Below are 24,325 nucleotides of genomic sequence, written 5' to 3'. Positions count from 1 at the left end.
GAATCTTTTTCTGACCTAGAGAGCTTATAGCAGATGACATCATAGTAATGCAAAATTGATAAGGGGAGGTGTAATATTCTTCTCTAAAATGTAATTTTCTCTGGGAGCAGGTTTCTTTTGGGGCTTTTGGGAGCAGCCTTCGTTTCAGTTCTGTAATCCCCAAATGCAGCCAGGAGTTAAAGTCCAAATCCTTTATTGTCTCTTCCAAAATCTTATCTCCTTCACTTGGGGCTTGGCTGGCTAGTTTTCTGGAGGCCCTCCAGATCTTGGTTTCAGTGTTCTCCACAGGACAGCTGCCACCACTTCTCTGTATTCCTTAGTTCTGCCCAAATGCTTTCTCTGGCTTCTTCCTGGCAACTTCCAAAGGCTTGTGCTTGAGCCTACAGCCACAACAAAGGTGGATGATGGAATGAATCTGTCTCAGCGCTTGCTCTTTCTGGCCCTGAGAGCTCCTCCTTATATGCCCCACACCGTATACACCAATCATTATATCACTAGGAAGCCATTATTTGTTGTAGGATTAAATCAATGCTAAACTAGATTTAACCATTGTCTCCTCAATTCCACTTACTTAGCACCTTGTAAGAATCCTAACTGGGAGGGCAGGGAGGTATTAGCATTTTTTATAGGCTAGACATTGTGCTTTACAAATTTTATTTCACTTCATCCCCGCAACATTTTGTGAAGTTTAAAAAGTTCAAGAGAAAGTTTCTGAGTAATTATTCATTTTATTCATGATGCCAGAATTTTATTAATAAAAGGAATGGTCATTTGGCTATCCCTCTTGTACCAAAGACCATTCCTAGTGGCCGGTTCACAATTTATATGTCCTTGGAAAAGTGAGTGCTCTGGAAGGTGGCAATCAACTCCGATTTGTTAACAATCAGTGAATGATTATAATGACTGGTAGGCTTATTCCAATTAGAGTCTTGAGGTCTATGATACTGAGCATCCAAATCTTGGTCAAAGAGATTTTTTAATTTCTATTACACCTGTTTGACAAAAGAGAGAACCCATATTTTCCCACACCTGTTTGAATAAACATAATGAACAGGAATCCATCAATTCACCTAAACTTAGAATTTCTTTACCCTCTTTGATTAGATCTTTAGCTTTCCTGACTGAGTAAACCTTGTCCAAGATTTCCCACAATGGCTGATTTCTAGGTGGGGAAACAGAAAAGGAAACAGTTCTAGTTCAATAATTAGTTATTAGATACAACAAAGAAATAATTATTTCTCTCAATTCCCTGGGAGGTAGATACTATTATTATCCCTATTTTATAGCTGAGGAAACAGGCTGACATAGTTTAAGTGACTTGCTCTATGTCACATAGCTAGTGCTTGAGACTAGATGTGAATCCAGATCTTCCTGATTTCAGGGTTATTGATGCATCTACTTAGCCACCTAACTGCCTCTCAGTAGTTATGGTACAAGGAAATCAAATCAAACTACAACTTTCACCAGATATTTTTCAAAGCTACTCCTATATCTCAGATCCCATGAAAAGGCAAATTCATCATTTTAATTCACAGTACTAGGAGCTAAGGAACAGGTGAAGTATATTGACATATCTATTGAACAAACAGAGGCATCTCAAGCTCTGACAACCCTGGAATCTCAGGGTCTACAGGACTTTTTGTCCAGACTAGAATCGCTTTGGATTGTTTGTTCTTGTGAGTGGCTTCCTGAGATAAATAGTGCTGCCATCTCGACTTCTGAAAGGCTAACATTGGAGAACTGTAGCAATTCTGACATTTGGGCCAAACTCCACAAGACATGTGGAAGAAAGTATAAAAGGCATTCTCAAGTCAACTTTTAAAGACAAATTTGAATTCAGAATGAGACTTTGAAACTCAAATCCCAAGGGAAAGGTCTTTGGGAGACCACTCTGTTTGCTGGGATAGTGGGGAAAAGATAAAGACAGTGGAATAAAACAAAACTATTACTGAGGGAGAAGGAAGGAACCCAGCTGGAAGAAACTTACCTGGAGATTCAGAATGTTGTGGGACGTCACACTGGCTGATGCCCAATAGGCTTCACCTTATTTGGGTCAATGGTGATTTTTGTGCAAGTCTCAGTGGACTCATTCATTCTTCAGAATGGGTCAGGAGGATAGTCCACATCGCCAGTAACATTGACTGCTACTTCATTGCACCCTGATTGAATTCAGTTGTGACAGTAGAGAGGTATTCTGTCCCCCAGAATCTAACCAATGTCCTCATGCTATGATGAGCCCTTCATCTCACATTTTTCAGGAGGAATTTGAAAGAAGAATCAGGTAGGAAGTTAACCTATGGTGGAAGACAGGGCAGTGATCATTTCATTTGACTCTAGGATATAATAGAAATGTCTCATTGGATTTCAGAAAGGCCTGGAGAGACTTACATGAACTGATGCTGAGTGAAATGAGCAGGACCAGGAGATCATTATATACTTCAACAACAGTACTATATGATGATCAATTCTGATGGACATGGCCATCTTCAGCAATGAGATGAGCCAAATCAGTTCCAATAGAGCAGTAATGAATTGAACCAGCTACACTCAGGGAAAGAACTCTGGGAAATGACTACGAACCACTACATAGAATTCCCAATACCTCTATTTTTGTCCACCTGCATTTTTTATTTCCTCCACAGGCTAATAGTACACTATTTCAAAGTCCGATTCTCTTTGTACAGCAAAATAACTGTTAGGACATGTATGCTTATATTGTATTTAATTTATACTTTAACATACTTAATATGTATTGGTCAACCTGCCATTGGCAGAAGGGGTGGGAGGAAGGAGGGGAAAAATTGGAACAAAAGGTTTGGTAATTGTCAGTGCTGTAAAATTACTCATGCATATAACTTATAAATAAAAAGCTATTAAAAAAAAAGAAATGTCTCATTGGTGGCTTTTAGCAGAGACAATGGACTTTTAGAAGAGGCGGTCCAGAGTCCAGACCAGGGAGTAGGAGAGATCATACTATGCATGAGTGCTATGGCACATAACTGATAGATCCCCATGAGATGTAGTTACAGTGAGCCGAAAGTGCTCTGAGAGAAAGCATGAACCCTATGTGTGAGGTACCAATCTAACACATTAACTACTTTTAATTAACCAATTTTAATTGATTTCTAAAGGAGCATAAGTACTGTCAGCACCCTCTAGGTTTTTTCAAGCATCCTAGGACAATGTCCTGTCACACCACCTTAGTTATAGCTCTAAGGTGATACTTGGTAGTAATAATAAGAGTTAGATTCAAGTATACTGACTCTACATTCATTTTCCTTTTCTCTATTCCTTCTATTTCAAATCTTCATTTTCTCCTACTTGGAACATCCTGCTTTTCATTATGCTCACAAGTACTTATAGCTTCTCCCCCCTCACAAATATGTTACAGCTCTTCCTATAGGGATGCCCATCAGTTGGGAAATGTCAGGTTGTGGTTTATGATTGTGAGGTGTTATAAGAAATAAAAAAGAGTCTGGTTTCAGAAAAACCTGACAAGATTTATATGAACTGATAAAAAGTGAGATGAGCAGAAAAAGGAGGATGTTGAACATAGTAGCAACAATATTGTCATGATGATTAGCTGAAAGTTAGCTACTCTTATCAATGTAATAATTCAAGATAGTTCTGAAGCAGTTCATGATGAAAAAAAAAATGCTATCCATCTCCACAAGGAGAATTGATGAATTCTTAATGTATATTGAAGCATTTTTTTTCACTTAAAATTTTTTTTTAAGCAACATGGCTAATCAGGAGATGTTTTGCATGATTTCACATGTTTAGTGGGTATCACTTTGCCTTCTCAGTAAGTGAAGGATAGACTGAAAATAGGGAGAGAATTTGGAATTCAAATTGTAAAAACATTAATTTTTAAAATCCCCATCCAATAAGAGTTCATATTGGGATATGAACATTACATAGGATTGTAGGGGATTTAATACCCAAAGACAATGTCTCCAAGATTCTATGATTTAAAATATGGGCACATCTCAGACCACTCTTACTCCACCAACCTTAGGAGAAAAAAAACCTGCCACTTTACCAGTTTCTGTAGGGACTTGGCTTTTTGCTCTCTTCCTCCCATCAAGCAAATATTACTTTGTCTGCCACATAAATCCATTAAGCAGAAGGGTGCTGCCTCTCTGCCGGTTACTTTAGTCTAGCTATAGAAGGAATTCAGAGAACTACAAAAGTCTTCTGAGCAGTCAAACATACTCTCCAGTTTGTTCTGAGGGTGTGTCCCATTGCTCAGGAAGAAGGGTGCCAAGAGACTAAGTTCATTCATTGCCTTGAGGTGCATTTCTATTGGACTCACTAATTCGTCATTGATTTGGGCAAATACTTTTGCCTTCCTCCTATCCTTCATTGCCAGCCTCTAGCTAGACCTTATCTGGGAGAGCAGAGAGCTTGAGGGGAGTATCTGAAAGGACCATGCCTTACCCCTACCAGGCCCCAGGACCCCAGAAACCTCCAGTCCCCAAGGATTCCCGTGCTATCCACTCCTCAGGCCAGACCTATGAACAACTGAGGCAGGACTGCCTACAGAGGGGCATCCTTTTTGAAGATGGTGACTTTCCAGCCAACAATTCCTCCCTCTTCTTCAGTGAGAGGCCCTCCATACCTTTTGTGTGGAAACGTCCAGGGGTAAGTGCAGAAGAAATGGGGAAGGAAGGAAAAGAAGGATAACCCGATCGCTGTTGTTCAATTTTGTGGCTAGATAATTAACTCTGGACATAGGAGTCTCTATGAATTATCAAGGAAAAGTGATAAAGTTGGAGAGATTGTAGTAGGGAGGAGGGGCAGACAATGAAGTGATCCACTAATAGCTGTGATTTAGCTAAGTTTGTCACATCTCTGGTTCTGAAACTTTGCATCTTAAAGACAGAAAATTGGAAAGGGCAAAGCAGGCAGGCAGGCAATGAGCTCTTTTGGAATGAATATCACAAGGCATCAGATGCCTATCCCATCTCTGTGACTGAGGACCTTGTGGAAAAGAGCTGTGGTGGTCCAGAGAGAGGTAGAACAAATATATAGCAAAAATTGTTGATTATTCTTAAAAATGCAAATTAGAAAGCTTTAACCTTTCTTGGTGAAAAACATTTAAAAGGGAGAGGGAATTTTCCATTTATAGGATAAAATGTAGAAAAGACACAGAGTTTTGGGGAAATTGAGACTTCAGTTAGTGCTGAGAAATAAAGTTATAGAATTATAATGCAACTAACGTTTGTATTTGCTGTGGAAAATACAGAAGAGTTTTTCCCTCTGGAACTACTGTCTCCCTATTCCTTGGGGAGTTTAGAGCCTTTCTTCAATTTGTAGCAGGGAAGGTGCCAGAGTAATCCTTGAGTCAGAAGATGAGGGCTTGGTTTCAGGATCTTGGAAAGAAAATGGGCCCCAAGATCTAGGGACATTTTCTAACAGAAGGTATTTGATGTGAAATGTTAATATTTGCCACTCTAGATAATAGTAGATTGGCTTTTCCTGTTTGTAATCTGATTTTCCACTCCTCTTGGGTGTGTGCTGGTTTGGGAGTGGTTCTTGTTGACAAGCTATCTATATCTGCCCTAGGTCACCCACCTTAAGATGCATCAGGTGCACAACCTGACTTTACCAGAGTGTTTACACCTAAGTCTTGGTCCTCCAAAATAATAACTAACTTGCATATCATTTTACATGGTATTTCATGTGATTCTCACAACAGGCAGAGGTGCTATTATCATCCCCATTTTATTGATGAGGAAACTGAGGCTGTCTTGTCAAAGACAAAGCTAGTAAGAGTCTGCGGCAGGATTTGAATTCTGTTATTCCTTACTTTAAGTCATTACTTGATCCATTGTGCCACCTAGCTGTCTTAAGAATTAACATGATAGTAGAATAGGAGATTCCATTCACTTTGCCATCCTGTATGGGGTTGATGAGAATTTATGACATTGTTCTCATCCACTGAATTTAAAGATGATCTCTCTGGATCTTAAGTTTCCTTATATCAAAAAATGAGATTGGACCAGATGTTGTATACAGTCCCTATCAGTTATAAATCTTTATGATCCTATGGGGTCTGGTGACAGTGTTATTTTCCACTCTGGATTTCTAGGCAATGGAGGAGAGAGAGAGAGCGAAAGAGAAAGAGTGAGAAAGACAGATAAACAGAGAGAAAGACAGAGAGAGAGAGAGAGAGAGACAGAGAGAGACAGAGAGAGACAGAGAGAGAGAGAGACAGAGAGAGAGACAGAGAGACAGAGAGAGAGAATGACAGAGACAGAGAGACAGAAAGAGAGAGAAGAGAGAAAGACAGAGACAGAGAGAGATAGAGACAGAGAGACAGAGAGAGAGAGAGAGAGACAGAGAGACAGAGAGAGACAGAGAGAGGAGAGAGAGAGACAGAGAGAGAGGGGGGAGACAGAGAGACAGAGACAGAGAGATAAAAGAGAAACAGAAAGACAGAGGCAGAGAGAGATAGAGACAGAGAGACAGAGACAGATAGACAGAGAGGAGAAAGAGAGAGAGAGAGAGAGAGAGGGAAAGAGAGAGACAGAGACAGAGAGAGAGAGAGACAGAGACAGAGAGCAGAGAGAGAGACAGAGAGGGGAGAGATAAAAAGACAGAGACAGAGACAAAGAGACAAAAAAGAGAGAGAGAAAGACAGAGAGAGAGAGAGAGAGAGACAGAGAAAGAGAGACAGAGACAGGGGAGAGGTAGAGAGACACAGAGAGAAGAGGAGAGTGGGAGAGACAATGGTCAAGTGGAGAGAGTCGGCCTCTGAGTCAGGAAAACTTGGATTCATATCTTACCTCTGACTCTACTTGCTACCTATGATATCCTGACAAATCACACAGACTCTCAGTGCCTTAGGCAACTCTAAATTGCTGCCTAGTGCTGATCTGACCGGTTCTTGACCAACACTTCCTTATATCAGTAAGATCACAGCTCCAGTGAAAACAAACAAAAAGAAGAGGACTTTATAGCTTGAGTTGGTAATGGTGGCAATGACTATTTTAATGCTGCTATACCCAATACAGAGCAGCTGTGTGACAGTGGATAGAGCACCAGGTCTGAGGTCAGGAACAGCTGAGTTTAAATCCAGTTTCAGACATGTATTAGCTTTGCATCTCTGATCAAGTCACTGTACCCTGTTTGCCTCAATTTCCTTATCTGTAAAATGAGCTGGAGAAGGAAATAGCAAATGACTCCAGCGGGGGTCCTGGGGAGAAAGGCATAACTAAAAATGACTGAATGACAACCACAAAGGCCTCACAATGTGCCAAGCCAAGTCAAGTGATGTTGGACAAGTAGCTTATTTTCTCTTTGCCTCAATATTCTCAGGTGTAACTTGGAGATAACAAAACCTACCTCTGTGGGATCATTGATTTAGAGCCAAGAAGGGGCCTTAGAGGTCAACTAGTTTAATCCTCTAATTTTGTAGGTACGGACACTAAAACCTAGGGATATACTGGACAAAGGTGGAGTCAGGATTTGAATCCAAGCCCTTTAGATCTATATCCAGCATTATTTGCCCTTCATCCTTCCCTGAGAAGGACTTTTGGGATGGTTAATCAGACAAGGTCCAAAGTAAATAAAAATTATTTTTTCTGTAGTTTTACTCAGTGCATATATGAGTGTGTATGTGTATGCAATGTGCTTTCTGGCTTCATTTATTCAGGGAACTAACTTAATTACAATCATAAAACACTGTACAAACATGAAAAGCTCTTTAACTGGGAAAACAGCAATAAAGATTTTCAATACATTCTAATAGAACTGGGAATACAAACCAAGTAGCTTTGTTTCTGAGGCTCCTGTCCTCTAGCAATATATAAAGACACTCTTTAAAATTGTGTTTTGATTCTGAATGTATGTGGTATTAACATGAAGTCACTTCAATTCAATAAATATTTGCTAAGTGCCTTCTTTATGCCAAGAACTATGCTTACCACTGGGAACAGGGGAAAAAAGGCAGTCCCTGCCTTCAAAAAGTTTACAGTCTAATGGGGAAGACAACAAGTAAACAAATATATACAAATCAAGGTATATAAAGATAAATAGGGATCAATTAATAGAAGGAAGGCACTGGATTTAAGAGAAGTTGGGGAAGGCTTCTTGGGGTGGGATAAGCCAAGGAGGTCTCAAGTATCAGAGCAAAGGAGAAAGAGAGTTTCAAGCATTAGGGAGAGCCAGAGAGAGAGTTCCCAGAGTGTCTTGTTCCTGAAACAGACAGGATCAAAGAGGAGATGGTGGGGAGGAAGGTGTAAGAAGACTGAAAAGGTAAGAAGGGGTAGGTTATGAAGGGCTTTGAATGCCAAAGAAAATGTTTTGTGTTTGATTCTGAAGGCAATTAGAAGTCACTGAAGTGTATTGGGGGATGATGATATGATCAGATTTGCATTTCAGAAAAATCACTTTAGTGATCGAAGAGCTTAGTTCCCAAAACCATTCAAAACAATAAAGCTTTTAAGATATACAGACTTAATTTACAGTTATTGATGTATCCGGAATTCCTCCTCCTCCCCCATGCAAATATTTCAAAAAGGGATTCAATCTCACTCTCCACTAGCCATGATGATACTTTTCTTCTCAGTGTTGCCCACCCAGACTATGCAACCAACTACTTTTCATTTTCCACTCAGTTTCTCTGAAGACTTCCATAGTTCTTTTATAGCCTGCTCTGATCTCTCCCTGACCTCTCCTCAGCTGGGAGTACTTGAGCAGTTCTCCATGAGCCGAACACATTCTTGTCCAAAATGAAAGCACCATAAGATGGAGTCATGCAAGTCATCACTCACAGCTCTTCCCCAGCTGTCTTTTCCCTTCCACAATGGTCAACACCAGATCTGTTATTTAGGTGTGTGTACTGACTCATAGAAATCTATGAGGAGGAGGAGAATGAATCCCATAGGAGCAGCTAGATGGCACAGTTGATAGAGCATTGGCTCTGAAGTCAGGAAGACCTGAGTTCAAATCTGAACTCAGACACTTAACACTTCCTGGCTCTGTGTGACCTTGGGCAAGTCACTTAACCCCAATTGCCTCAGCAAAAAAAAAAAAAAAAAAAAAAAAAGAATTGAATCCTATAGATTTGAGAAACCCATTTCAAATATGTAGTTTGGGAATTAGAGGCAACATGGTATAGCAAAGACTATTAACTTTAAAGTTATGATGACCTGGTTCCATGTTCTAGTTCTGCCAAGTTATATGATTTTAAGCAAATCACCTCAAGTCTTTGGGCCTTATTCTCTCCATCTGTTTTACCTGGTACAAACAGGATGATGATAACTGACAATAGGGAGAATGCAGAGTGCTTAGTCTTCCTTTGCTTGATTTATTTCCCAAGAAGGATGAACTTTGCTTTGGAAAAATCTCCAACATAAACTCCATGTAATCAATACCTAAAATAAGTAAAGAGAGAAAAGGAGAACATCTCATTGCCCTTGATGAATTTAAGTTGCCTGGTTCAGGTAAACTACATTCTTAGATCTTGAAAAAAAACCTGGCAAATGTGATTGTTGAACCATTATCAGGAATATTTGAAAGATTACTAAAGGAGGCTGGGTGACTTTGGGGATAGTGTTGGAATTGGAGGCAGGAAGACCCGAATTTGAATCCTACTTCAGGTATTTAACTGGCTCTAGGCTCCTGAACAAGATATAACTATTATAAGCTTCAGTTTCTCCATTTGCAAAACGGAGCTAATAGAACTCACCTCAGAGAGTAGTTGTAAAGCTCAAAGACAGAATATATGCAAAGCATTTTGAAAACCTTAAAGTGTTAAAATGTTAGCCATTATTATTATGAAAAACGTGTGTTATTATATAATTTAAAAAGAGTAAAGTACAGATATTGCCTTGATTTTCAGAAAAAGAAAAGAGTTCAGAGTTTGAAAACTATAGGCCAAGGAGCTTGACTTTAATTTTTGGTAAAATGTTTTAAGAAGATGATTGATGAGTAACTAGAAAAGGTGATTACCAAAAAAATCAACTTGGTTTCATCAAAACCTGGTCTTGCCAGATCAACCTCCTTTCCTTTTTTTTCTTGAATAACCTTACTAAAATAGTAAATGAGTGAAATGCTATAGATATAACTTAGCTGGATTTTAGCAAAGCTTCTGTAAAATATCTCATGCTATTTTTTTTTTTGGAGAACAGAGATGTGTTATAAATAATACAATAAAATGAATTCAGGATTTGTTGGATGGTCAAATTCAAAGAGTAGTCCTTGTTAATGATTCATTGATAATTTGGCTGATCTCCTGTAGAATAATCTAGGGATCTGTGGTTGGCTGTACACTATTTAACATTTTTATTAGACTTGGAGAAAAGCTTACAAGGCTACTCATCAAATGTGCAGATAATTATATTATCTTTATCCCAGCTTTGCAATCTGAAAAGGATAGCTAGCATAATATATGACTGAGTCAGTATCCAAAAGGATCTTGGCAGATTAGAGGATTGGACTTAATCAAATAATATGAAATTAAGTAGCAATAAATTCTGCATTACCAAAAAAAAAAAAAAAATCAATGTCACAGTTATAGGGTAGAGGAGGTGATAGCTATTGTTTGGAAAAGATTTTGTGGGGTTTTAGTAATCAGTAATCTCAATGTCAGCAATGTGATAAAGCATCCCAGAAAGCTAAAGTGGTCTTAGACTTCACTAAAAGAGTAGTAGTTCTAGAAATAGGGAGGTGATAGTCCCATTTTACTCTTTCCTTCTCTGACTTCATCTGGAATATTGTGTTCAGTTTGGGGCCCTGTGGTTTAAGAAGGACATAAATAAGCTGTAGTGTCCAGATGAGGACCTCTAAGGTGATAAAAGAGTTTGAATCCATTATATAGAAGGACTGGTTAAAAGAATGAGTATGGTTAGCTGGTAGAAAAGAAGATGTAATAAGGAGTCAGAAAGACATCTTTGTGAGTTCAAATCTGGCCTCAAATACGAGTCACAATCCTATTTACCTCAGTTTCCATCTGTAAAATGAATCTGAGAAGGAAATGGTAAACCAGTCCAGTGTCTTTGCCAAGAAAATCTTAAATGGGATCACAAAGAATCAGACACAAGTGAAAAATGCTGAACAACAATAACAAAGAGAAGATTCAGTGAGGACATGGATGGCTTAATATGAAACCTTGACATATGGAGAATGTACTATATTTGTTAAAAAAAAAAAAAAAGCCATTTTCAAGTATTTGAAGAGTTGCCATATATGTAAGGCATATGTCTTAGGAGATATTTGACTTGTTCTCTTTGGCCTCATGGAGCAGAATCAGAAGCAAATTGTGGAAATTATAAATAGGTTAATTTTAGTCAAGATATCAGGAAAAAATTTCCAAATTATATGATTGTTATTGTTCAGTTTTATCTGACTCTTTGTGACCCCATTTGAGTTCACATATGATGTTTTACAAACCTTAAAGGATTATATAAATACTAGCTTTAATAATAATTATTGTGATTATAAAATGAGGAAGTTAAATTGCATGATATATAGAGTTTTTTCCAATGCTAACTTTGTATGAGCTTATAAGAATTCTTCATTGCAAGTGAGTCAGTTCAATTTATAAAAAACTGCACTAAGTGTTCACAACTAGGTACTCATAGAAAATGCTGGTAAAGTCAAATATAGTATTATGGGTCTAGAGGAGACTTTTGACATTAATCCCTGCCCTTGAGAAGCTGGTGATCTAATGGCTGTAATAGGGCACAAAATATGAAAAAAGACCAAATACACAAAAGAAATTTACAAAGGTATAACAATGACAGCTTTGATCAATTTCTCTCGTTACTCAAACACTCCATATTCCTGATTAGTCTCTAGCAAGAGACACATGAATGCTATTTGCCCTTCTCCATCTTCCTGAGATCTTCCAAAAGACTACAAGGATTTTTTTACCTCTGAGGCAAAAAGCCAATGCTTCAGCTGAGATCTGATACCCCAGCTGTCACTAGATCTTCTTGAGGTCGGGGATGGTCAATATGACAAGTGACTTGCTGGTGAGAAATGAAAGTTTCTATGGAAAAGAGATCAGAGTCAATTTACTATTATTTTAAATGGCGTGAGGGTTTACTGAGCTCTTTGCAGGGTTGCTCATCCACCTTTGGTATCCACCTGGTGCTCAACTCTCACCTTTGACTTCAAAAAGCTATAATATGCAGGGCACCTATACCTTGGTAAAACTATCTTGGCTAAACTAGGTTGAGGGTAACTCAAACTTGTTAATGAATTAGAGGATATCTACCCCAAGCAGATGAAGACTTTTCTTGGTAGAATTAGTGAATGAAAATAATTTTTTTTCATAAAGTGATCATAAAGGCAGATGGAGAAAGTGCTGTGGAGAACTTAAGACATTGAAGACATCTCACTCATCTCCTGCATCCTGGGCCATCACTAGTGTCTTGCCTTTCTTTTTTGCCATTGGACTTCAGTGACTCTGGAAGAGAAAGTAAGACTGATGACTATGCAACTCTGCCTCACTTCAATTCAATTCAACCCTAAATCAAGACATTACCTTGTAGTGTCACTCTTTGAAAACAACAGATGAGAGAAAAATGGATCTAGAAACACTGAGCTACTGGTTCAAGGACATTGAATCATTCATTCAACAGACATTTATTAATGACTTACTAGGAGACCTATGATTAAATATTAATAATAGCCAACATTTGCATAACAGTTGGAAGGGTTTGCAAAATGTTTTCTATATCTCATTGGAACTTTGCAAAATAATAGTGTAAGGTATTTTTTATTATCCCCATCTTACAGAAGAGTAAACTAAGATTAAGAGAAGTCAAATGATTTTCAGCCAGTATTTGAAGCAAGAGTGAATTTGGATCTTGACTTCGGTTCCAATACTCTACATGATATACATCTAGATGAATTTCAGCTCCATTATTTACTAGTTGTAGATTATGGGCTAGTCACAAGAATAATATTTTTTCAGAGCAGGTTATTTAATGGGAGAATATCTCTATTGCAAGTTACTTATGAAAAGAATAATATTTGAGCCATTTTTATCAGAGTCATAGCAAGAAAAGCACATTATGTATCAAAAACACTCAATGAATGAAATTAAATGCAAGGAACTTCTAGGTTGGAACAATTCAACAATCTGTCCTAGAGCTTAAAGGGGTCTTAGAAATGAATTATTCCAACCTAATCTTTTTATACCTTCAGGAAACTGAAGATGGGAGTGGGAAATAATTTGTCCTAGATCACATAAGTTGGAAATGGAAAAATCATGAACCCAACTCCACTGACATTATGTAGATCAGTCTGTCTGTCCACTTTGTCCTAGAAGAGCAGCAAGATCAGCGACTGAAGCATAAGCTTCCTGCCTTCCATATTAGTGCTCTTTCCAATAGCTAATCTTCATCTTTGTTCTTATGGGAAATGTCTCTTGGATGTTTTCCTAAACCACCTATGATTTTCCTGCTCACCCAAATAATAAACTTCTTTTCTTTCTGACTGACCTCGGTGGTTTCTAGGGTCTTTCCCAACTCTCACATCTTACGACCTAAATAAAAACAGTTTCCTAACTACGTTGTTAATCAGTCATAAAACAAAACTAAGGCTAGGAGGAAAGTGAGATTCTACAGCAGACATTAAAACTTTTCCAAGTGTTCAGTATGGGGAAAAGAAAAGAAAACAAGCATTTATTAAGCACCAACTTATTATCAGGAACTGTGCTAAGCAAATGTTATTTGCTAATATTATTTTTTATTTTATATATCATTATCATTACTTTACAAATATTATTTCATTCAATCCTCACAATAATCCTGGATAGTAAGTGCTATTATCATCCACATGTCACAGCTGAGGAAATAGAAGCTGACAGTTTTTGAATTAAGTGATACATATTTAATGGGAGTCTGAAGCTGGATTTGAACTCACATCTTCCTGACTTCCTAACTATTCACTGTGCCACATATCTGAACCACTCATGATAACTACTAGGGAAACCACAGGGAAGTTGTTGGACTGTTCTGTGCCTCAGTTTCTTCAACTGTAAAATGCCAACTACCCATTTCACAACAATGTTGTAGAGATGACAGCTATAATAAAGTACAAATAAAATATTGTCTTTGATCTTCAGGCTACTCATATTTGTCATAAAAGTATCCTGGCACAATAGAGCACCTTGGAACGAGCAGCTCTGAAAGTGAATCCTACCTCAGATTATTTACTACCTAAATGACCCTAGACAAGTCACTAAACCTGTTTCTTTACTTGTAAAATGGAAATAATAATGCTTGTTTTGCCTATCTCATAGGGTTTTTGGAAGGAAAATGCTTTGCAATATGAAAATCATCAAAGCAATGCAAGTTATTATAGAAAACACCTCCAAATGCAATTACTGTATGAAACCTTATAGCCTGGAAAATGTGTATGATACCAAAAAGCTCAATTGCCTCATAGTTGGCTGAAAGGTTTGGGACCCATTAGCCGAGAAGCAGTTGGAATTTCTCCAGAATAAATGGTCTATGCATATTCAAGCTAGATTGCTGTTCCCATAATTACTGAGAAAAGTATCGCTTCCTCCTTTTCTTTCTCCTTAGTGGTATGCTACTCATATGAAGACCTGGGATAGGTGCCCTGATAGCAAACACTGAATCTGAGCTGGAATCAGCTACACATTCTAGTTCCACCTCTTTGTTAAACATAGCATAACCCTGTGGAGAGGCTGACATGGAAAGTAACAAGTCCATTTTACAGACTGGTTCCCCCACCTCAGATCCAGTCCCAAGAGACATTCTTCACAATGTAAACAAGAAAGCAATAAAAGTAGAAAGAACCCAATGGAGGAACAGATAAACCTTAGAAAAGAAAGAAAAAGAAAATCCCCACAGTTCTCAGAATCTTATCAAAGGTCAGTTTGTGTGTATATATAGAAATAGAAAAAGAGGAGAGAGAAGGTCAAATCTTCTCATTTAAATTGATCTGAAAAAAATTTAGTATGTAATCTGATATAATACCAGGATTTGGAACTAGAAGAAAAATTTATGTCCCTATTTTGTAGAGAAAACTGAGGTCCAAAGAGATTATTTATTGTTAAGATAGCCCCAAACATCAGAATTGCTATTTTTGTAACCAAAATTCCTTATCACACAGAAGAACTGAGCCCTGGATGTTTTTTTCTGAGTTTGGTTTTTATGTATGTGAGTTTTTGATTGTTATTGTTTTGCTTTTAACCAGACCTATGGTACCATTAGTGAAAGGAGCTTCCCATGAGGAAAATCTCTATATTAATTCAGATCAGGAAGTGTTCCACAAATTTTAGACTTCAAGAGTTGCCTGTGGGCATGCCCATCAACTGGGGAATGAATGAACAAATTGTGACATGTGATTATAATGGATTATGATTGTGTTGTAAGAAATGACAAGCAGGGTGGTTTCAGGAAAAAATAGAAAAACTTACCTGAACTGAAATAAAATAATCAGAACCAGGAAAACATTGTACATAGTAACAGCAACTTTGTATGATGAAGAATTGTCAATGACTTGGCTAGTCTCAGCAATACAATGATACAAGACAATGTTAAAGAATTTACAATTAGTTCTGTCTCCAGAGAAAGAACCATCTTAATACAAACTAAAGTATCCTTCCTTCCTTCCTTCCTTCCTTCCTTCCTTCCTTCCTTCCTTCCTTCCTTCCTTCCTTCCTTCCTTCCTTCCTTCCTCCCTCCCTCCCTCTTTCTTTCTTCCTACCTACCATTTTTCCCCTCACAGAATGACTAATATGAAAATGTTTTACATTGTTGTGCATGTATAACCTGTATCAGATTACTTACTGTCTCAGGGACAAGGGAGGGGAAGGAGAAAGGAATAGAATTTGGAACTCAAAAAAAAAAATAACAAACCTTAAAAAATTGTTTTTACATGTAATTGGAGAAAATATTTAAAAACACAAAGAAATTGCCTCTAACACTGAGAAGTTGAAACTAGTCTAAGCTAATATGTGCAAGGATTGTGACTAAATTGAGCTCTGACTCTCTATACTATATTCCCTAGTCATTCAAACTGATTCTTCCTCAAAGTCTACCTTTCATTGTTGTCTGACCATATTTGTTAACATCCTCCAAATATATCTTTTTATTCCTCTACATTTTTGTTCATGGTGTGCTCCCTGAATGGAATTTCCTCTTCTTTCCTTCTACCTAAACTAATCTCCTCACCCTTTAGAGCCCAGTTTACATCCCATCTGATCCATGAGGTTGTCTTCTCCTTCTTATCAACCAGCCTAATAGGTAGGTAGGAATGATATCTTTGAGTTTCCTTATTATCTCCACCGAGCCTAAAAGAGCTCTGAGTACTTATGGTTTTCAATAATTATCTATTGATTAATGGCAACTAACATCTCAAAATATCACGAAATGTTGTAACATACTCCATTTTAAAATGATCACTTAACATTGAAAAAAGACTGAGCTTTAAACTAATTATATAAAGATTCATCAAGTAAATTTATTGATCCTTAGAAGCAAATATATCATGTCTCTCAACCTTGGGATGATTCATGAAAATCACCTAATGATCCATAAAGGCTTTGCCTCTTGTGTTATGCAAGATATAATCAATTGTAGCTTGGACTCATTCAAAAGGGTAGAAGTATTTTAGTGCAAAGAGAACTAGGAGTTGAGTCAGAAAACTGGTTTGAACTACTAGTTTCAGCACTTCCTAGCTAAATGACTCATTAATTTGCTTAATCTCTCTGAGGCTCACTTTTTTCCATTCTAAAATGGATATAACATTTATAATTACATATGAGTAATCTATGTGTAGTCTATATTTTATATAATCTATCTGTATCCATCTACTAATCTGGCCCTAGACACAATGGATACAGGCACAATTTTTCTTTCAAATACAAGAATAAGGAATTTCTCACAAAGTTTCTCTGGTTCATGTTCATACTCAGGGAAACCATAGGAATACAAGTTTCTGACTTATTTTTCTCTTCCTTTTTTCTGAAAATACTGAAATAAGATATTAAATATAGAACAGATCTTTCTAACCCAAGAAAATGTATACAATGAACTTATATTCAAGCCCCATGAGCATCAGGAAAACTCATTCTTTTTATGGAAGGTACCAAGTAACTTTTTTGTGTGTCTATTATCTTCCATTAGTAAATATACAGGTCACATGACTTACATTAACAGAAAAGGCAGTACTAGGTGGAGCCAAGATGGTAGAGTACAAGCTGAGATCCAGATGAAGTCTCCTAATATTCCCCTCTAACCAACTTTAAAATAGCACTTCAAACACAACTTTGGAGCTGCTAAACCAACAAAAGATCAGAGAAAAACATTTTTTCTAGTCTAAGACAATAGGAAGTCTACAATAGAGCTCTGTAACACTAGAGTTAGAGGAGAACCTTAATGGGTCAGGAGCATTCGTGGCGGACCTTTGAGATGCTCAGACAACAGCAGCAGCAGCAGCAGCAGCTTTGGGAGCTTTCAATCCAGAAGCAGCCCAGGAAACTTAAACAACTAATCAGAAAAGGATTAGAAAGTAGCATTTGTTGGGGATATATCTGGTGCTGATTAGCAATTTTATTGCCCATAAGCAGTTCTGATTCACAGTTCCAGAACAGAGAGGAACACTTGTGATCGAGTACAGTGACTCTGGCCACAGTTCCAGGGTCAAAAGAAGTTCTAGTACTTGACTTCAGAGGATCAAGGGTTATGGGTAGACAAAAGTACAGACCGCTCCCCAGGAGAATACCGTCTTGGAAGCACTGAAAAGTTGCAGACTTCCTCAACTAGTTCTGAAAATAGCAGCATGAAAAAGCCTCAAGATTGACACAGTGCCTCTCCCTATCCCCAGCCCCACTCCAATGGGAGTGGAGCCCTACTTTAATATAAAGTTCATAATCAAGATATAGTAGGGTGGGAGAATAAGCAAACAACCACCACAAAAAAAAAGAACTTGACTAAAAAGTTACTACAATAGTAAGGAAGACCATAACATAAACTTAGAAAACAACAATGTGAAAACAGCATCAATCAAAGCTTCAAAAGAAAATGATAATAGTACCCAAGGTTAGCAAGACTTCCTAAGAGCAATGCAAGAAAATTATGAAAAGAGAATTAACAGCTCAGTAAAGGAGGCACAAAAATTATTAAAGTAAATACCACTCAGCCCTCTTGGTAGTGGCCAGAAACTGGAAACTGAGTAGATGTCCATCAATTGGAGAATAGCTAAATAAATTGTGGTATATGAATATTATGGAATATTATTGTTCTGTAAGAAATGACCAGCAGGATGATTTCAGAAAGGCCTGGAGAGACTTGCATGAACTGATGCTGAGTGAAATGAGCAGGACCAGGAGATCATTATATACCTCAACAACAATACTATATGATGATCAATTCTGATGGACCTGGCCATCTTCAGCAATGACATGAACCAAATCATTTCCAATGGAGCAGTAATGAACTGAACCAGCTACATCCAGCGAAAGAACTCTGGGAGATGACTAAGAACCATTACATAGAATTCCTAATCCCTATATTTTTGCCCGCCTACATTTTTTATTTCCTTCACAGGCTAATTGTACACTATTTCAGAGTCCGATTCTTTTTGTACAGCAAAATAATGGTTTGGACATGTATACTTATTTTGTATTTAATTTATATTTTAATATATTTAACATGTATTGGTCATCCTACCATCTAGGGGAGGGGTTGGGGGAAGGAGAGAAAAATTGTAACAAAAGGTTTGGCAATTGTCAATGCTGTAAAATTACCCATGCATATAAGTTGTAAATAAACAGCTATTATTTTAAAAATAATAAAAATAAAATTCTTGGAAAAAAAGAAAAAAAAAGAAAATACCACTTACAAAAAATTGGCTTAATGATAAAAGAGGTGTAAAAATTCACTAATGAATAGATCTCCCTAAAAAGTAAAATTGACCAAATACAAAAGAGAGAACAAATTCTCATTGAAGAAAATAATTCATTAAAAATGAAAACTGGGCAAGTGGAAGTTCATGATTCCACGAGATTTCAAATAACAATAAAAGGCAGAAGAATGAAAAAAACAGAAGAAAATGTGAAGAAATCGCTTTGGAAAAACAACTGACTTGGAAAATAGATCAAGGTGAGATAATCTAAGAATTATGTATTACCTGAAAGCAATGATAAAAAAGAGGCTGGACTTATATTTCAAGAAATTATACAGGAAAACTGTGCCAACATCTCAGAGGTTTATGCAGAAAGTAAAATGGAAATGGAAAAAATCTACCAATCACCTCCTGAAAAAGATCTTTATATGAAAACTACCAGAATTATTATCACCTAATTTCAGAGCTTCCAGATTGAGGAGAAAATATTACAAGTGGTTATAAAGAAACAATATAAATATCATGGAGCTACAGTCAGGATACATAAGATTTAGCAGCTTCCATGGTAAAGAAATGGAAGGCTTAGAATATGATATTCCAGAGGGCAAAGAAGCTAGAATTACAACCAAGAATCACCTATTCCATAAAAGTGAATACAATCCTGCAGGGGGAAAAAAGAGGACTTCTAAACATTCCTAATGAAAGGACCAAAGCTGAATTGAAACAGAAGGCATCACAGACAGTGAAGCAATATTAACAATTTTTATGACAACTTTCTCTGATAAAGGCCTTATTTTTCATACAAGAACTGAGTTTAGAACTAGGTCAAATTTATAAAAATGAAAGCCATTGCCTAATTAATAAAAGGTCAAAGGATTACTGCAGTTTTTAGAAGAAGAAATCAAAGTTATCTATGATCATATAAAATATTGTAAATTTCAGGTTTCAGAAAAACCTGGAAAGACTTATACAAACTGATGCGAAGTGAAATGAACAGAACCAGGAAAACATTATACACAGTTTCAGCTATTATGTGATGATTAACTGTGATTGGCTCAGCTCTTCTCAGCAACATAATGTATCCAAAATAGTACAAAAGATTCACAAAGGAAAATGTTATCTATAACTAGATAAAGAACTGATGTATGTGGAATGCAGATCGAAGCATATTTTTCCATGTAATTTTTCTTGTGTTTTTTCCCCTTTGAATCTGTTTCTTCTTTCACAACTATAGTTAATGTGGAAATATGTTTTATATGATAGCATGTGTATAAACCATATCAAACTGCCTATCAACTTTGGAAAAGAAGAAACAAGGGAGGGAAGATGGGAGAAAAATTTGAAATTAAAAATCTTATAAAATGAATGCAAATTTTTTTTACATATAACAAGCCAATTCCAAAGGATTTATGATGAAAAGATGCTACTCAATTTCAGAAAAAGAACTGATAAACTGTGCACTTTCTCACTTTTTTATAATGTGGCTAACATGTAAATATGTCTTGTATGATTTCACATATATATTTACTGTCTTACTAGGTATTATCAAGATATGTACAGGATAAATTGGAATAAATACATAGAAAGCATTAGAATTAAAGGGAATTGAGAAAGCCTTCCTGTAAAAGGTGAGATTTTAACTAGGATCTGAAGGAAACAGGGAAATCCAGGGATACTACACAGAGTAACATGGCATATCTATGTAGGCCAGTTTGGTAACAATGTAGAAAATGGATTAAAGAGAAGAGAAACAAATCAGAAGTTATTGCTATCATCTTAGTGGAAGATGACAAAAGTCCTTATTAGTTGGATGAGTGGAAAGGAGATGGATGAGAGTTATGTTGTCTAAGGGGAATCAAAAAGACTTAGCAAGTGATTTAACATAGTAAATGAAGGCAGAAAGAGAAATCAAGGATGACTGAGGTTGAAAACCTGAGGAACTAGAATGCTGGTGATGCTCTTGAAAGAAATTGGAAAATCAAGAAGAGATTTCTTTTCTTTTCTCCCTCCTTCCTACCCTCTCTCTTTCCCTCCCTCTCTCTCTCCATCCCCTTCCTTCATCCTTTCCTTCCTTCCTTCCTTTTTCTTTCTTTTTATCTTTATCTTTTTCTTTCTTTCTTTTCTTTTTTCTTTCTTTCTTTCTTTTGTTCTTCCTTCCTTCCTTTTTTCTTTCTTTTTATCTTTTTTCTCTCTTTTTCTTTCTTTTTTCTTTTTATTTTCCTTCCTTCCTTCTTTTCTTTCTTTCTTTCTTTCTTTCTTTCCTTCTTTCCTTCCTTCCTTCCTTGCTTCCTTCCTTCCCTCCTTCCTTCCTTCCTTCCTTCCTTCCTTCCTTCCTTTCTTTCTTTCCTCCAGGTGCTATATAAATGCTATCTATCATTATTATAGAAGAATAACTAGATGGTATAGTAGATAGAGTACTATGTCTGGAGTTAGGAGGAGCAGAGTTTAAATCTGACTTTAGATATTTACTAACTTGTGATCCTGGGTAATAAGTTACTTAATCCTATTTGCCTCAATTTCCTTATTTGTAACACAAGCTGGAGAAGAAAACTGCAAACTACTCAAGTGCCTTTGCCAAGAAAACTCCAAATAAGTCACAAAGAGTTGGAACAACTGAAATGATCAAACAATATGGACCAAGCACTATGCTAGACACTGGGGATCCAAATACAGGCCAAAAACATATAATCCCTTCCTTCGAGGAACTTTCCTCATTGGAATAAAGAAAAGATAACACATAAAAGAGAACTACAAACAAGAAAGTATCCATTTGAAGGGAAGTGGTGGCAAAGTTCAGAATCAGAATCTCCCAGAAAGAGAACTGAAACATATTCTAAAAATAGCCTATCACATCTTCAAAATAGAGGCTTCTGATAGAAACCTATCAATGACAGAAGGAATATGGCATGGAAGAAAGAAGGGGAAAAAGTTCTCTCCAAATTTGACACTAAATGCTGACCACTTCAAACTCAAAAGAAAATTCAGTGGAAAACCTGAAGGTGATCAATTTTGGTGGAACTAATTTTAATAACTCATTTTTTTTCTAGGAAATAGTAAAGAATCCAGAATTTATTCTTGGAGGAGCCACAAGAACTGATATTTGTCAAGGGGAACTTGGTAAGTGCATTTTGTTCTGCTGTCAACCCAAAAAGCTGAACTTAAACAATATTATTCTCAAAAGTGTTTCAGCAAATAATGATGAAAACAAAAGCTGTATCACAGAAAGACAGGGTGATGCAGCAAAGAACATAAAAACAAAGGAGCTTGGTTTAAATTCCAGCCCTGCTCCTCAGAACCTTGGTTGACCAGGTAAATCACTTCATCCCTCTAGGTCTTAGTTTCTTCATCTACAAAAAGAGAGGGTGGGAGGAGATGGTCTCCAAGGTCTGTTTCAGTCCCTAAACCTAAAATTGAATAATCATTCATTTCCTTAGCATCCACTGGTTTTGATCCTGCTCAATGTGGAATATATATATTCACAAATTCCAATGAACAATATGATAAAACAAAACTATCTTGAAAATGCAAAGCTATGTCCTGGAATTATGCCAAATTATAAAAACCTAATTTCTTACATTTAAAAAATGACTATTCCACAAATTCATTAGTGGACTTAACTCTGTGTCAGTTTCTGTATATTCTAAATCAGAAATGTTAAAATGCAGAATCTAACATAGAGCCCACAATACTCTTCAATGAATCAGATTAGCATATAAATTATAAATACTCAACAAAATAAATAAAATTCCAATACAACACAGATAATGTTCATATGTGGTTTTCTAAGTCAATATGTAGCTTACAAATTGTATTTATATGAACCTTCTTTCCAGTTGAGTTTGACACCATTATTCTGAATCACAATACCCCCAATTTGCATTTACTACTGATGCCAGATATATCTTCATTGGCACACTCAAAACCAATTATGTTCCTCACTCTTTTGGTTTGTGACTAGATCAGTCCCTGAACTAGCTGCTATATCAAAGGTGACTTTGAAAAATCATTTGTAGAACAAAAGGAAAATAATTGAAAACAGAAGAATAAACGATCTGTTTTCTCTGTCTCCCTTTTCCTTTCATTAAAACTTAGGACAACACTGAGACTTATACAAAGAGACAGCAGCTTAAGGCTACTTTGTCATACTATAATCCTGTATACAGGACACAGAATCAGAGGAACATAATCAAATTCCAGTTCTTCTACTTTGAGCAGTTACCTAACTTCTCTGTGCCTCAGTTTGTTTGTGACTACAAAAACTCTTTTAACTCTAAATTTCTGACTTTGTGACCCTATATGATATCGATTATTTCAGACTGAGGAAGTAGATTGATATACTCCATCCAAGAATAAAGACCTTTTCTAATGCCAAAATTGTATAAAAATGCATTTTAAAAATTCTACAATTCAGACTTTTTAATTTGGACTTACTAATTTGGACTGATCTCCTGAATTAATGAGATATTAGACCTTAAGTAGGAAACCAAATCCTGTCTCTTTCTTCTATGTCTTGAAAGTCCCTAAGGCATCCAACTTTCTGAATTAGAAAGCTAGAGCTTTTTCTAAAACTGAAAGCTGGAGATTATCTAATCTAGCCATCCAATTTTACCATTGAGGAAACTGAGATCCAGAAGAATAAGGTGATTTGTTCCATCCATTGCTGCTTTGTTGCAAAGCTAGAATCTAGAAATTAAAATTTCTAATCCAATGTATTTAGAGAAAAGTGTTCTCCTGGATTTAATATATTAAAAAAAAAAGGTTTCTTGGCTTATTGTGGTGGTACATATTTCTGAAATGACCAACCTTATATTTAACCTTTGATGCACTTGGTAACCATCTGAAAACAAAATGTGAGGTGTAACCCATCTGATTCATTTGATTGGACTGATACAATTTCAAAGCACCTTTTTTTAGTCTTGTAGAATGTGATATGGGCATCTGACTCACCTCCTCAGCTGACAGTCCTAGGCATTCTGCTTGAGTAGGCATGAGCTGCTGCACCCTAACTCAAGGAAATAACAAATTCTTTATTTGGCTAAAAATGAGCAAGTCTTTATAACTTAGAGAGCACCAATAGGCTATCACTCTTTTGCTATAATTCTAGCTAATCTTTAGCTACACCACTCTCAAGTTGGAGATGAAAGAACAGGCATTTCTGCGTTAAAATCTCCCTATAACTGCCACCCAAACCAAACAGAGTGGGTATGAACACTAGCCTCCATGCTGTCACTTATTTATAAATTGCCAACTCCAAACAGAGTGGGCATGAACATTAATCTCAGTGTTGACACCTCCCTGTGACTGCCACTCAAATGAAGGTGTACATGAACTCAAGCAAAGAATTAATAAAACACCAGAAAGCTCCAAATGACTGAGCAGAGAAACTATGTAGAGCAGCTGGAGACCTGACTGATAGCCAAGGTCATAAACATTCTATGACTTCTAAGGTCACAGGAAAGCAGAAATGGGAATAACCCAGAACTGG

The 24,325-nt window shown here is 36.8% G+C and overlaps 1 protein-coding gene across 1 annotated transcript in view; it reads left to right on the top strand.

Moving 5' to 3' along the window:
- The first annotated feature begins 4,197 nt into the window (after positions 1 to 4,197).
- CAPN9 (calpain 9) overlaps positions 4,198 to 24,325 on the top strand; it is a 65,212-nt gene continuing 45,084 nt past the window's right edge. Inside the window, exons 1-2 of the mRNA XM_003767829.2 lie at positions 4,198 to 4,644; positions 21,888 to 21,957. Coding sequence (XP_003767877.1) covers positions 4,432 to 4,644; positions 21,888 to 21,957 — 283 coding nt within the window. The 5' untranslated portion in view covers positions 4,198 to 4,431. The remainder of the gene's footprint in view (positions 4,645 to 21,887; positions 21,958 to 24,325) is intronic.

The sequence above is a fragment of the Sarcophilus harrisii genome, chromosome 4 (assembly GCF_902635505.1).
Source record: "Sarcophilus harrisii chromosome 4, mSarHar1.11, whole genome shotgun sequence".
NCBI classification, from domain to species: domain Eukaryota; kingdom Metazoa; phylum Chordata; class Mammalia; order Dasyuromorphia; family Dasyuridae; genus Sarcophilus; species Sarcophilus harrisii.
This window is presented reverse-complemented; position numbering and strand designations above follow the sequence as displayed.